The 13,081-nt window shown below is 39.5% G+C and overlaps 1 protein-coding gene across 4 annotated transcripts in view; it reads left to right on the plus strand.

Moving 5' to 3' along the window:
• The window catches only part of acot7 (acyl-CoA thioesterase 7), a 51,372-nt gene extending 38,809 nt beyond the window's left edge, over positions 1–12,563 (plus strand). For all 4 annotated transcript variants that reach the window (XM_018688913.2, XM_018688914.2, XM_018688910.2 and 1 more), the window contains 2 exons: positions 1,157–1,341; positions 12,029–12,563. In XM_018688913.2, coding sequence (XP_018544429.1) covers positions 1,157–1,341; positions 12,029–12,127 — 284 coding nt within the window. In that variant the 3' untranslated portion in view covers positions 12,128–12,563. The remainder of the gene's footprint in view (positions 1–1,156; positions 1,342–12,028) is intronic.
• Positions 12,564–13,081: the final 518 nt, after the last annotated feature.

A 13,081-nucleotide genomic window follows, 5' to 3' on the forward strand; every position in this document is an offset into this window, starting at 1 on the left:
TTTTTCACTTTCCATGTACATCTTTTATTATTTAATACATTGACTGTTTTATCAGATCTCAGTCATATACTCGAGATCTGTCCCAGACTGCAGGGATAACACCTTCTCTCATAGTCTCTATGGCAACAGCAGTAATAATACAGTACAGACACATGAAAGAGAATAAAGAAACATATCAGCAATGCCCAGTTCTGTTAGTTGACTGTTTTTCCCACTAACTGCCAGCAGTGACAAAAGGGGAGCAGCAGTAATTTTTGATGAGTCAAACATTAGATGGATTAGATGATATGACGTTCAAAGAAAAGGCAAATGTGGCAAATGTTCTGCAGCACTGGACATGATGTGTCCTCTGGACATATAATAACAAACATTATCCTCTCTAGAAAGGTAAACTAAATTACAACTCAGCTTTTACTGTTCTGTTCTGTTTTACTGTTTCTGCCCTACGTTAGCACAAAAAAGAACATTCTACTTTGTATTAATCTGAAAAAAGGAGGACAGATCAATTGGCTGTAGTTCTGAAATTCTTCCAGTCAGAGATCATGGGCCTGTTTCACTCTGGTGACTCTTTCACTGGAACAGACTTCAAGACGTTCATGATGCAACAAAGTGAAGTAGATTGCAAGAGCAGATGTAATTTTTTCCTTAACTGACTATCAATATACCAGCTTATTGCATGTTCAGTTCATGTTCAGTATAATTGTACATGAAGGTCCTTAGTTTGATTTCAGCCTACATTATTTTAAATGAATGTCTTTTGCTGATTTAAAACATGTAATAATCTTGGTGTGAGGTAACTGCAGCTCAGTATTTCTATTTTTGTAAAAACCTGATAACTCTCACAAGTTCTTCTTTTTAATTTTTTCCCTTTTAAATAACGTTTAAATAACACAGCTAAATACATTTTCTGTGGATGGCTGAAGGACAGAGTAACCTGAATCAAACAAAGAATTTTAAAAGTTGAGGCTCTCTTGGGAAGTGATATTAAATTGAGATGAAAGGAGTTTGAGATGTTCTCCTTTCCTCTCTAAAATAAATAAAAATGTCTTTTAAGGCAGCATACTTACTTATATTAAAAACCCTGGAAAACCAATATACTGCTGTAATGTCAGACATGTCTTTTTTTCCCTATCTTGTCCCTCTTCTCTCTTCCAAGGCTGTGTGGTGACGGTGACAGGGCGGCTCACATTTGTGAGTAACAAGTCAATGGAAATCGAAGTGTTGGTAGATGCTACCTCACTGGTGGAGGCAGAAAAAGGGAAGTATCGTGCTGTCTCTGCCTTCTTCACCTTCATCTCCTTGGACAAGGACAATAAGCCACTCCCTGTTCCTCCACTTAAGGTTAGTACCATCTAGACTCTGCATTATTTTATTAAAACCTGAGTTAATTTGATCTTCCAAATCCAGATGTCCAGATAGAATCAAATACAGACTACATACATTTCCACACAGCATTCACATTGAGAGTAAAATCTTGATTGTGTGCAGGTATGATGTACCCTAAAACCTGAAAAAATCAGGCCATGGATTTGTATCATGCCATTCTGCTGAGGTATCACCTTTAAGAACTGGAAACCCTGTTCAGCTCTGTTTATTATGAGATCTGATAAAGATTCAAAAAGAAACTTGAGCAACTTACTGAATAAAAAAACACATGATGAAATATGAAATTTACTCTAATGAGAAGATATGTGCTTGGCTATTTTGTATTTTTGCCAAGGAGAAATGACAGACTATTAAAAAATAAGTGACACATAAAAGGATTTGCATTAAAATGACAACTAAACTCAACTAAATGTAATTCATTACCACCTAAATGTCAGGTACATACACACAATTGAATGTTTGTAGTCTGTTGTATCTTCACGTTTTACTCGTCTTCATAAAATTCCTTTGGTCAGTGACACGTGACTTTTGGAAAGCTCACATGATGAGAGACACTATTCTTTATCTGGCAATTTTGCCTGTCAGTGTCTTTTCAGTACAATACATTCTTTGCTGTGTCTGCATGTTCACAGAGGGCTTAATGCTAACAACCCCACAATATCCCCTGAGTGGTGAAGTCCGCTGAGTCAGCACTTATTGTCCGGATGTTAAGTGTGTATGTTTACCTGCAGACAGGAGAGGGGCACCTGCTGTTTGATCTGCCTCCTCAGTACACGATGGTCCAAACCCTGTTTATATGCAAACACTGTATGTGTGGGCCATCTGTTTAACTCAGCACATTTAAACCATTTCCTGGCACCGTCCACACACCATGATTGTCTCTGCGATGATCCCTGTAAAACACGTCCAACTTTTGTGTGAGATGAAGTCAGTTTGTCAGTGAGTGGGAATTAAACAAGAGAGGAGCAATTAAAATCACATTTAAAGCATTAAATAAAAGATTTAATGGATTGCAGTTCAGTTTTATATATCCATTAAATCAATTTCATTGATAATAACAATTACTCCACCTTTGTCACTCAACATTCATATTCTGTTTGAAGTCTTTGGGCTTGTCTTGCTTGATTGAATGGTTGTTTTTTTTTTCTTTTTTCTTTTTGACACACTAGTCACTGCACAACAGGGTATGAATCTGTGCCTTGATTTGGTAATGATAGCATTACCTTTGTTTTTTAGTCAAGGAAAGTCCATAACAGTGGCATTGGCTGAGTGGGCAGCTGCAGTGGAATTTGACAGACCAACAGCAGGTCATTATTGTGTCAAGTGCACACTTGTACAAAATTCACAGAGTTTGCGCCTGGGCTAATCATTAAACTTTAAGTATGTGCAGAGTACTGAGTGAGCCTGAGAAATGCATTAAAAGTGAAAAACAAAGCTGTTTTCTGGGTTAACCTGTATATTTCTCTTCCTCTCTCCAAAATAACAAACCAAAGCCTGCAGAAAAATACAGTATGTATACTACAAATTACTGTCTAATTGTGGATGAGAGTGAAACATGGAAAATGATTGGTACAGGTGTACTTCAGCGACCCCACTTACCATAAACATTCTCACACACTTGAAGGTGCAGCATCAGCCTTTAACACCATGACGTGTCTATTTGGAAACACAGTTGTCTGCTTGTGCCCCTGCTGGATTGATAGAAAATGGGCATCGAATGTCACGTCTCCCCAGGTCGGCCTTTTCTGAAGTGTCTGTGAGTCTCCCCCATTTCCATTTCACAAAAACCCTGCATTTGGTAGACCCATTGTCTGCCTCCCTCCATGAATTTATTACCTGGTTTTCCATCTCGCACAAGCTGCTCATGGCTTTTGTTTTAATGGCAGGGAATTGCAGCGATGATTAGAGTCATTGTAATTTCTCTGTTCACCTCAATTTTATGAAAAGAGGGGCTGTAAAAAAAATCTCTTGGTGATGTTAATAATTCATCCTCAACACTATAAATGGAAATCTAAATGGAAATCTAAATGGAGCCTGAGCTGCCAGGGCTCTGATGTAGCATGTCAGATAAACAAGGGCAGGAATAGAGAAATTTGTGTGTGTGCATGTGTTAGAGAGAAAATATTGGATAGAGGTACAGTATAGACAGACTTTGTTTGTGTGTCAGAGCAAAGACAAATAGGGCCCCTGCATGTGTAGGTCTGTATATGTGAGAGAGGGCTTGGATGTGCACGTGCTCGAACAGATCACTGAGCACAAATGCTTGTGTTTATTTATAAGACCGAGAGAAGGATGACGACTTTCAATCATTCTATTTCTTGCTTTATGAGTATTTACTGAGGATTTGAACGTGGGATGAGATTGACTCAAAACGAGGGAGTGCCCATCCAAACTGTGTTCATGGCAGTAGGTTTATTTATAGGAAATCCAATTAACACCTGGATTTCCCCTAACAGTGGAGATGGGACTGTGAGGGATGGAAACGCAGCAATGACATTAATTATCCTCATAAACCAGATGATAACAAGTTGAACAAAGCATGAAAGCAAATAACATTTGTACACATGCATGTTGTGATAACAGAATTTTTTTGTTCTAAAGTAGAAAAGACAAACAAAAACAATTAATTAAGTGTAATTGGTAGTAGGCATGAATGACCATCAGCAATGAAGACGTATTATCCAAGTAAACATTGGTAATCATTACTATCATTTTCCTTCCTTTTATGTACAATAATTGCGGATGTTTTTTTTTTTTTTTTTTTTTTTTTTTTTTTTTTTTACTGTTTCTATGACAACAAAAAGTTTCCCCCAAAGATCATCCACCAGAGAGCAAGACTCTCCTCCTCGGCCGGTTACACAAAATGTTTCTCACAGCCAGCAGATAATTAGTTTAGTGCAGAAAATGGAAAGGGAGCTAACCTGGTTCTGTCCAAAGATCACAACTTATCTTATCTCATCTTGTATGATTTTCTAAAAATACATCTTCCTTTAAGCCTATCCTGCCCTCCTCATCCTCTTAGCCAAAAAAAATCCCATCCCTCTCCCTCAGATCATCTTTATTTGCTTGTACTGAAAATGATAAAACAAACACCTATCTGCTGTTTATTTCAGATGCTTATTCTTTGCCCAGGCAGGATTTAAGTGGTGGTTGTGGTGGGGGGGTTCAACATCTACCTCAGTAGATTGCTATATATTCCTAATATTGATCACATTTTGTGTTTGAAATTACATATATTATTTAATTGTGAGGAACTTGGGTTGAAGAACTGGATTGGCTACTGTAAATGGCTAAAATGTATTTCAGGGACAGCCAATTCTACTCCTTCACAGCCGCCACTACTAGAGCTCTCTTATTCTCCAGCTTTATGGAAACCTACATGTAGAATGATTTTTCCAGTCTCTGCAGGAAGTGTTCTTTGGTCTGCCCTTTTCCCCAAATCAGCACAGGCTTCAGGTCTGTTCCACTTCGTATAATGCTCTCATGAATCAAAAAGCTAAAACCAGAACCGAAGCCTTAATTCATGTATATTCATTATCTCCAGCCTGGACAGGCAGAGTCTGACAAAATCTCATGAAAGGATCAAATGATGCGTTGTGGAAACAAATTAGGAGATTACATTTCACCTCTGCTTTGTCTCTCTGGTCCTGTGTTCTCAGCATAATCCATTCACACTGGCAAAAAAATCACTCATGTTTCATACAGAGGACACATATTTGCACATCTTCATGTGGCTGAGTCTCCCCCGCCTCTTCTTTATTTACATCATCAATGAATATCTTATGTTTCTTTCACTGAATCCTTCAATTTAAACATAAAAACACCCCGGAGAGCTAAAAATAAATGTCGAACCTTCACTAATGTATTTCTCATGACATCGTGGCAGATTTTGCTCCAGTTGTGTTCCATAAATAGCCTGATCGAAAGGACTGCTTCTGCTATTTTTGACTGCAGGTCCCCCCCACCCCCACCCAATTCTCACATGCTCTCTTTCTCTCGAGTTAGCCCGATGCGTTGACTATTTTTAGATTTTCCTGCCTGTTTTAGCTCAGCAGGGGGGTTAGGGACTCTCTCTGTGTGCATTTGTGTCTGTGTGTGTATGTTGGGGGTTGTAGCTGAGCTGTCACTAATGTTAGCATACTGTGGGTAATGCTGAAGTGGGGAAAGAGGACAGCATGAGCAGAAGGGAGGATGTCAGGGGGGATGCTTCACCTCTCTGCAGCAGTACCCTTGAAAAGTATTGAAATAATGTATGTGCACACTGGGCCAGCATAGAAATAATCGAAAAATGCCTGGAAGCACCCTCGACTAACGCACATGTCTTAGTTTCTGATGATTTTAAAGAGGTGGCAGTTGTCTGAAGGTTAGAACAACAGGTTTGTTACTGGAAGAACCAGAAGGTCAGCACTGAATCCTCCAGCTAGTCGTGGGAGAGGGAGAAGAACCCAAGTGTGGATGTGTGTTATGGTATGAATGAAAAGATTATTGTTGCTCAAAATTGCGTGCACATTCAGAAATCCTTCTGCATAGGGATAAGGGTTAAAATAAGTAAATACAGTCAATTAGTGAATTACTTATATTTCATACAGTATGTTTGATCCTTCATCACATCTCTCCTTCCTGTCTTCTTTTATTCCATCTGTCCCTTCATCTCTCACTCCCTCTGTCTCTATTCATCTCTCTTGCCCTCCCTCGCGTTCTATCCCACCCGCTCCCTTCCTTTGCCCTCTTTTCTTCATCTCCTCCCTTTCCCCTCCATCTCGCTCCCTCCTCGCTGGCAGAGGCTCAGCTGGCCTCCCTTGACACGAAAACAAGCCTAGTTGTCATGGCAACCTCCTGTAGTCCACATGAAATGATGCACATTTATTTTTAGATGCCTCCCATTCAAGACAATCAGCAATGGGTTAACGGGTACACTCGTGCCAGAGTTGCAGATATTTCTGCCTCTGTGGTAATCCAAGGCATGACACGGAGAACATACTGACATTTGTTCTCGCAGCGCTTCAGCACACCAATCTGTAAAAGATAGTAAATTATGAATATTAGTTTTTCATTATACCTTATTCATTAATATGCATCAAAGCCTACACTGTTCCATATTCATAACTAATACTAAATTACATCCAGTTCTCAGTTTTGAACATGGCATAATCCTTGTGAGAGTGTCTGTAATACACATTCAGGGAGCAAACACTTTACTTTTCATCCCAACATACATGAGTTATATATTTTTTGATCGAGTGTTATGAGTCACTTTTCTGGTGAATTCAATCTCAACTCATTCTAGGTTCATTTTTTAATTTCCCATAATGATCCTCAGCAGTGCTACAGAAGAAACAGAAAAGTGTTACTTTTAATTAAGGACAGGCCGACAGGAACATAAACAGAGCTAGTACTGATGCCCATTTATAATCGAAAGTTCAAGGTAAATACGAGTACTTCTGAATGTCTTCAGTGTTATTTGAAATGTGAAGCCTTTAAACAAAACATAGCTATAGCTCACTGAAAATTACTTCTGTCTCGCTTTTCTGAAAAAGTGTTGTGGCCCAGCAATTGATTCATTCTTTAAATTACTGCCAAACATTTCACGGAGTACACAAAAGCAATGCGCATGTTTGTTGAATGAGTTTTTCAAGATAATGATGGGGTCCATTCATGTCTGAAAATCAACTTTACTTGAGGTAGGTGAAATTCCGCCTCTGACTTATTAATTATATAACTGCAAGTGTTTAAAGGTGACGTAAACCACTGACAAACAACTACCTACTGTAGCTGTACATATCATGTTACTACTCATGCAACACAGCAATTACTGAACTGTGAAGAAGCACAGATTATTGAGGTATTATTTGGTTTACAGGCTGAACTTCAGACAGTATAAAATATTATGTCTGAACAGAAGGATCCATGGACAGAGGTCCTTCCAGCATTCAGAAGAAGCCAGAGCAGAGTATCTGACAGGTTTTGTTCTTATGTTTACAAATGAAACACATTTCAGCATTGTCTAAATGTCATCCTTTGTTTCACACACAAACATATACTGTAGGATAGTATCCAGTCTCATGGTATTCCAGGTGGCTGCTATTATTTCTTTAATTAATTTTTTTGAGGCGGTTGCTTACAGCTTAGTGCTACTTTTGAGACACTGGCATTTGGCAGTGCCACTGATGCCCCGTGCCCACTCTAATAACAGCTTGTGCCAACACAAAGGAACCCCTCTGGCATTTTGCTGGCATTGTTTGAGCGAGGCCCTTTTACAAGCTTTGTCCCTGTTCCAAGTTTACACCATTTGGTTTGTCACTCTCCATTCAACTGTCCACCTAATGGACGACCAGCACGCCAGGTGAAACAGCTGTTTTTCCTGGCTGTTTGACCCAAGTAGCCAAGGCTCTGAGAATCTGACTTTGTCTTGATTCCCAGTGGAACACATTCAGATTGATATTTCATGTGCTCCAGTGCAATCTATAACAGATGACCTTTTGATTTATTTATTTATTCATTTTTGTATTCTAACAATGTGTTTTTTTAGCTACTCCATTCATATGGCTCTAGGGATGGCAATGCTAGTCTATAGGTCTGCAGTAAAAATCCCACTGCTGGGAGTTGCACCATTGACATTGCAATTATGTATTATGTGCCTTAACCATAAGGCTACCAGGGAACCCTATATATTATCTCTCTACCCCATCTTATGCCTGGTTCATGATTCTGAATGATTATTGCAAAACACTAATAAAATAATGCATGCCAGATTGAATGTTTGAGTTACAATAATGAGATAATTTCCAAATAGCTGTAATTTGAGAAGAAAGGCTACTGCTCACCCTGCTTTCATTCTGAGACAGATGCAATGGAGCTAGTCTTTGCAAACTGCCGTCATGGTACAGTATACCTGAGGTATGGTTTATGAACCAAAACATCTCCTGTCTTGGAACAATGTCATTTTGCAGAGTGCACAATGTTATTGCCTGAAATAGTCCAGTTAAAGACACATAAAACAAGCATGAGTGTTGATAGGTTGATAGGTTCTGCATCAGAGAGCCACCAGTAGTAGCTGATGATCCTGCATAATCATAGTTATTAGACTGGGGCCACTGTTGGGAATACCAATTACATGGGGACACCAAAAGGACATTTTGAGCTTGCCATTGAATTGTCTCATTGCGTTATGCAAATGTGTGATCCACATTAGCATAAACATAAGCATGCACATGTGCAGTCTAGCAGTAATGTGCTCATATTATCAACAGGACTAACAATGTGTACACACAGACATACACATGGACAAAAAAAGTAGGAATCATCAGTATTAAGTCTTTGTGGATGTTATAGCCCTGATGTTGTGGTCCACTTACCTCAGAGGGGATCATCTCCTGTGGTCACTAAAAGAGTGAAGAAGCCATTACAAACCTAAACAATATGAACAGCTGTTCAAAAAACATCTACTCTATATCATGCTTAAGCCAGCATTTCTAAGGCAGGTTGAATCGTGCTATGATGCAAGTCAAATCAGTTGGTGAGCATCTCTTCTTTTCAGCATGGATATGGTCTTTTTCTGCCTAATCTGTGGGAGTATCTTGGAAATAAATAAATAAATAAATAACTGGAACATTTGGGTCTTGGGTCATATGGTTTATTTGGCCAGGAGAGACAGGACTGAAAAACATCATATGTAAATATCATCTTGGAAACTGGCTCATTAGTGAAAATGCATTTTTAGCCAATCTCAAGAAACCCCACCAAAACCCAGGACTGTAGGAGAGACTGCACATCAATAAAGTTTAAATTATACTTGCAGTCTATCAATAGTCAGTGCTCACATGACCCTCCTGCCAGAATCATCTGTTTCCTTTACCTTGGACAGAAGGCTTTAGAGGGCCATATCTCATATTGTTATTAACTGTCATTCCTCATCAGCAGTAGTCAGGTGTACTGTTTCTTTTAACTGGCTTGTTCATTAAGCCATTTCAAGCTGTAGCTCAGTATGGTTTAAAAGCATAATTAAATAATAGGCAAGTCCTCAGGGGCCTGAGTGACAGAGAGAGAGGGTGAAGGAAGGAGAAAGAGAGGAATATGAGAGAGCTGAAGGAGAGAAACAATGAGAATAGGTGCAAACAGCCTCAAGACACTGCATTACCACCATGTGGACTTGTTTTTAAACAATACAGTATGTGCATTTGTTTGTATGTTTTGGATAAATTCACATTTGTGTGTGCATGGTTGATTTGCATCCCTGAAATACCTAAACACTTGGCCTTTCCATCAATGCACACACACACACACACACACACACACACACACACACACACACACACACACACACACAGAGCATTATTTAGCATTATTTCTTCCCACAGTGGTTCTACTGGCCAAACGTAATCTCACCATGTTACCATTTTTGTTTCATTTTGCTGTGGTTACACAACCACAGCCTTTTTGGACTTGTAGTAAAATCATTTTAAACCAGTGTTTTGTGTTAAATGGTGGATGTGTTTGGTACGAGCAGCAGCTGTATGAAAGAAGGATTGTTGTGGCTTAATTTAATAATCTAATTACTGCTCACTATGAATAGATAAGGGCAGTGGATTATCCAGGGAGTCAGCCAGCTCAAAAAATATCACAATGATAGAGTCCTTGTTTGTGTAGTTGTCTGCCTTTCAACATGGCCGCAGGTAACTATTGGTAACCACTTTTCTAAAGAAAATGCTTGCTTTCTGTGCAGTGAGTATGAAAGCAGAGAAAGCATGGTATTATTGTTTCACTGTGACTTGTTATACAGCAATAAGACATCACTGAAATATGTTAGTATGTTTGTCGTATGTGAACAGAGAATGTTTTGGATGTTAAAACTACTGCTCCCAAACAACACAACGTATTTATTATCCAGTATATAGACATCAATTTGCAGTGTGACTGTACACAGTCAGTTTGTAACTTTCACACACAAGAATAAGATGCCACTGTTCCTGGCAGTGTACATGTTTATTGATTTGGAGTGAGGAAATTAAGTTTTTGACAAATAGATTTTTGGAGCAGCATTTGTGTTTATGTAAATATGTGAAAATAATGGAATTGTTGTGAAACTTTCTCTCTCTCTCTATTTTTTCCTTTGAAAAATCAATGAACTGGAATTATCCATTACTTTCAGATGAATGGCAAAAGCAAAATTGACTGAGCAGTATGTTGACTGTTATATAACCAGCATACAACAAACACACCAATACTACAGCTGCAAACTCCTGAACCTGCTCTACAGAGAAGACATTCCTATCGGTGTTGGATTTGTAGCTCAACATCACTATTTTAATATTCTCATCACATTTGAGTTGTGACCCCTGGGCTTGTTCCTGGCATGATGTTTTGTCATATCTGTTACCACCCTGCTCTCTCCATAAAGTTAAGGTGCCACCTGTCATCTTTGCACCCAGAGTGCTGCTGAGTGGCAGGTGCTCTTGAATCTGCCAACCACCTGGTGTGTCACAGCAAAAAGCCTCCCATCTGAACATGTAATTAACGCTGATATTGACTTTTACAGTACATTTTACATACAAAAACAAACACAAAACATATATGTGTACATGCTGCCTAGGAGCAGTTTTCAGTTGAGGGAGTGGAGAAGCGGGCAGAACCATGAAAGTAAGTGCTGACACCGTCACTGGTGGTGGTATTGTTGTTTAAGTCACGCGGCTGCCAGGCAGTCTAATTAAACTGTGCAGGCTAGCAAGTGCTTCCTCCCACGAATCAGCAGCCAGACTGAGCTAAGTGAAGGAGAAGATTTGTTCTTCACAGGCTTGAAAGTGCTGCTCAGAATAAAAACAGAAGTGTAAAAGTGATTCATAGCAGCTGTAAATCCAGGGGGGCTTCCCAGATTTCCTGGATATGAAGGTGCTGTCAATATCAAAAAGCATGATACAAATATATGCTGTGTGTTACAAGCTAAAACTGCATATGAATGTGGCTATAACACCCTGTTATGGAAGTAGATTATGATGCTACAGTACAACAGTACATCTGAAAACATCAGCTGGAAATATTCTAATTAGTTTGAGTTACCTTGATATGGACCAAAATGTAAGTCAAGGAAAGATTTGACCATGAAAAGTAAGCAGTCTGAATTATCTGTAGGAAACTGTTGATTATATTTCATTCAATCTGGTGAGTAGTTGTCTTAAAAACACATCTTATGACCAAAGAAGTGGAGTCATGTACAGGCTGACCACCTGACTGACTCATCACCATCCTTACTGAACATCTTCTTGTCAGCATTGCAAGAATACAAAATTGGCATTTACATCCACAGTGTTGTCTAATATGTTCTTGATATGCAGCTAAAGGAATTACAAATGTATTGATGTCCTACAAATGTCTTGTAAATCACCTCATGTGGTTTTATTCTGCTTAAATGCATTCTGCTGCACACTTTGTATGTATATAACACAGAGCCTCTTCAAGTTTCAATCATTCATTCTGTATTTCACCAAGAAGATGAATGGCAATCACAACAGCACAGACTGGTAAATTAGATGAGAGCTTCATGCCCATGGTTAATATAATAACAGCCGGGGAAACATTCCTGTGCACAATATGTGTAAATGATGATGTCTGAAAAACAAATATTGTGTGTTTTTTGCTTGTTTCTCAGATTGACGGAGAGGAGGAGCAGAGACGTTTTGAAGAGGGCAAAGCACGTTACCTCCAGAATAAAGCAAAGAGACTCGCAGATAAGGAGCGCCAGCAGTGACGCCTCTGCTCGACAGAATTTCCCGCGTGCGACAGTAGTATATCAACCCCACACAACACACATGCAGTATGAAGGAAATAACAACTCTCTCTCCTGTTCTGTAATTGTAGCCTCCTGTTAAACCTAAACCTGTGATTATTTTTTTCCTGTGCTACGTACCAAAGTGTCCACATATAGCTGTATATGTATGTAAAAGTGAGAGTACATATTTTGATTTGGGGATATTTTTATTGATGTATGAAGACTATTCATGACCATGATTCTGTCAGTGCAAAGTCTGACTGTATGTAGAAGTAAGAGCGCTACGTTGTTTTAAGAAGATTTTTAAGTATGAAGACTTCATGATTGGTGTCAGTGCAAAGTGATGCAAAGTCTGATGCCAAGGAAAATGATGAATAAGTGAGTGAATAATAATGAATAAAAGATCCAAGCGTGAGTCTGGGGCTCTCGCCTCTTGTCCTTGATAGTTTGATGGTGATGATGTCATTGTCTTGGGCATGCCTTGGCAGAGAGGGCACACGCTATCCATCTTTTCAGCACTGTGTCTTTCACAGAGAAATCAGGGGAGCTTAGGGGCTTTGACTCAACTCACATCACTCCCACGCCCGCCCTCCCCCTCCCCCTCCTTTCTCTCTGCTCTCCTCTTCCTCTGCCTGTCTGTCACACTCTCACTCCAGCATTCGCTCTGCCTTACCATGTTCTCCTTTCCTTTCCCTCTCCTGGTTACTGTCATGTCCTCATCAGTCTCCATTCTCTCGCAGTGTCACTTTCTTGCTCCTCTCATTCACTCTGTTTGTCCCGCTGTCTCCTCCATTCTTCTCCCTGCCTCACTCTCTTTGTCTCCAGGTAAGATGTGAGGACTGCTCACAGCCTGATAGGAGCCAGAGCTGGGAAATAAAGTGTGTCCGTACGAGCATCTCTCTCTTGGAAAAATGAATTGGGGTAAGCAGCACA

Source organism: Lates calcarifer, linkage group LG6, assembly GCF_001640805.2.
Source record: "Lates calcarifer isolate ASB-BC8 linkage group LG6, TLL_Latcal_v3, whole genome shotgun sequence".
Taxonomy (NCBI): domain Eukaryota; kingdom Metazoa; phylum Chordata; class Actinopteri; family Centropomidae; genus Lates; species Lates calcarifer.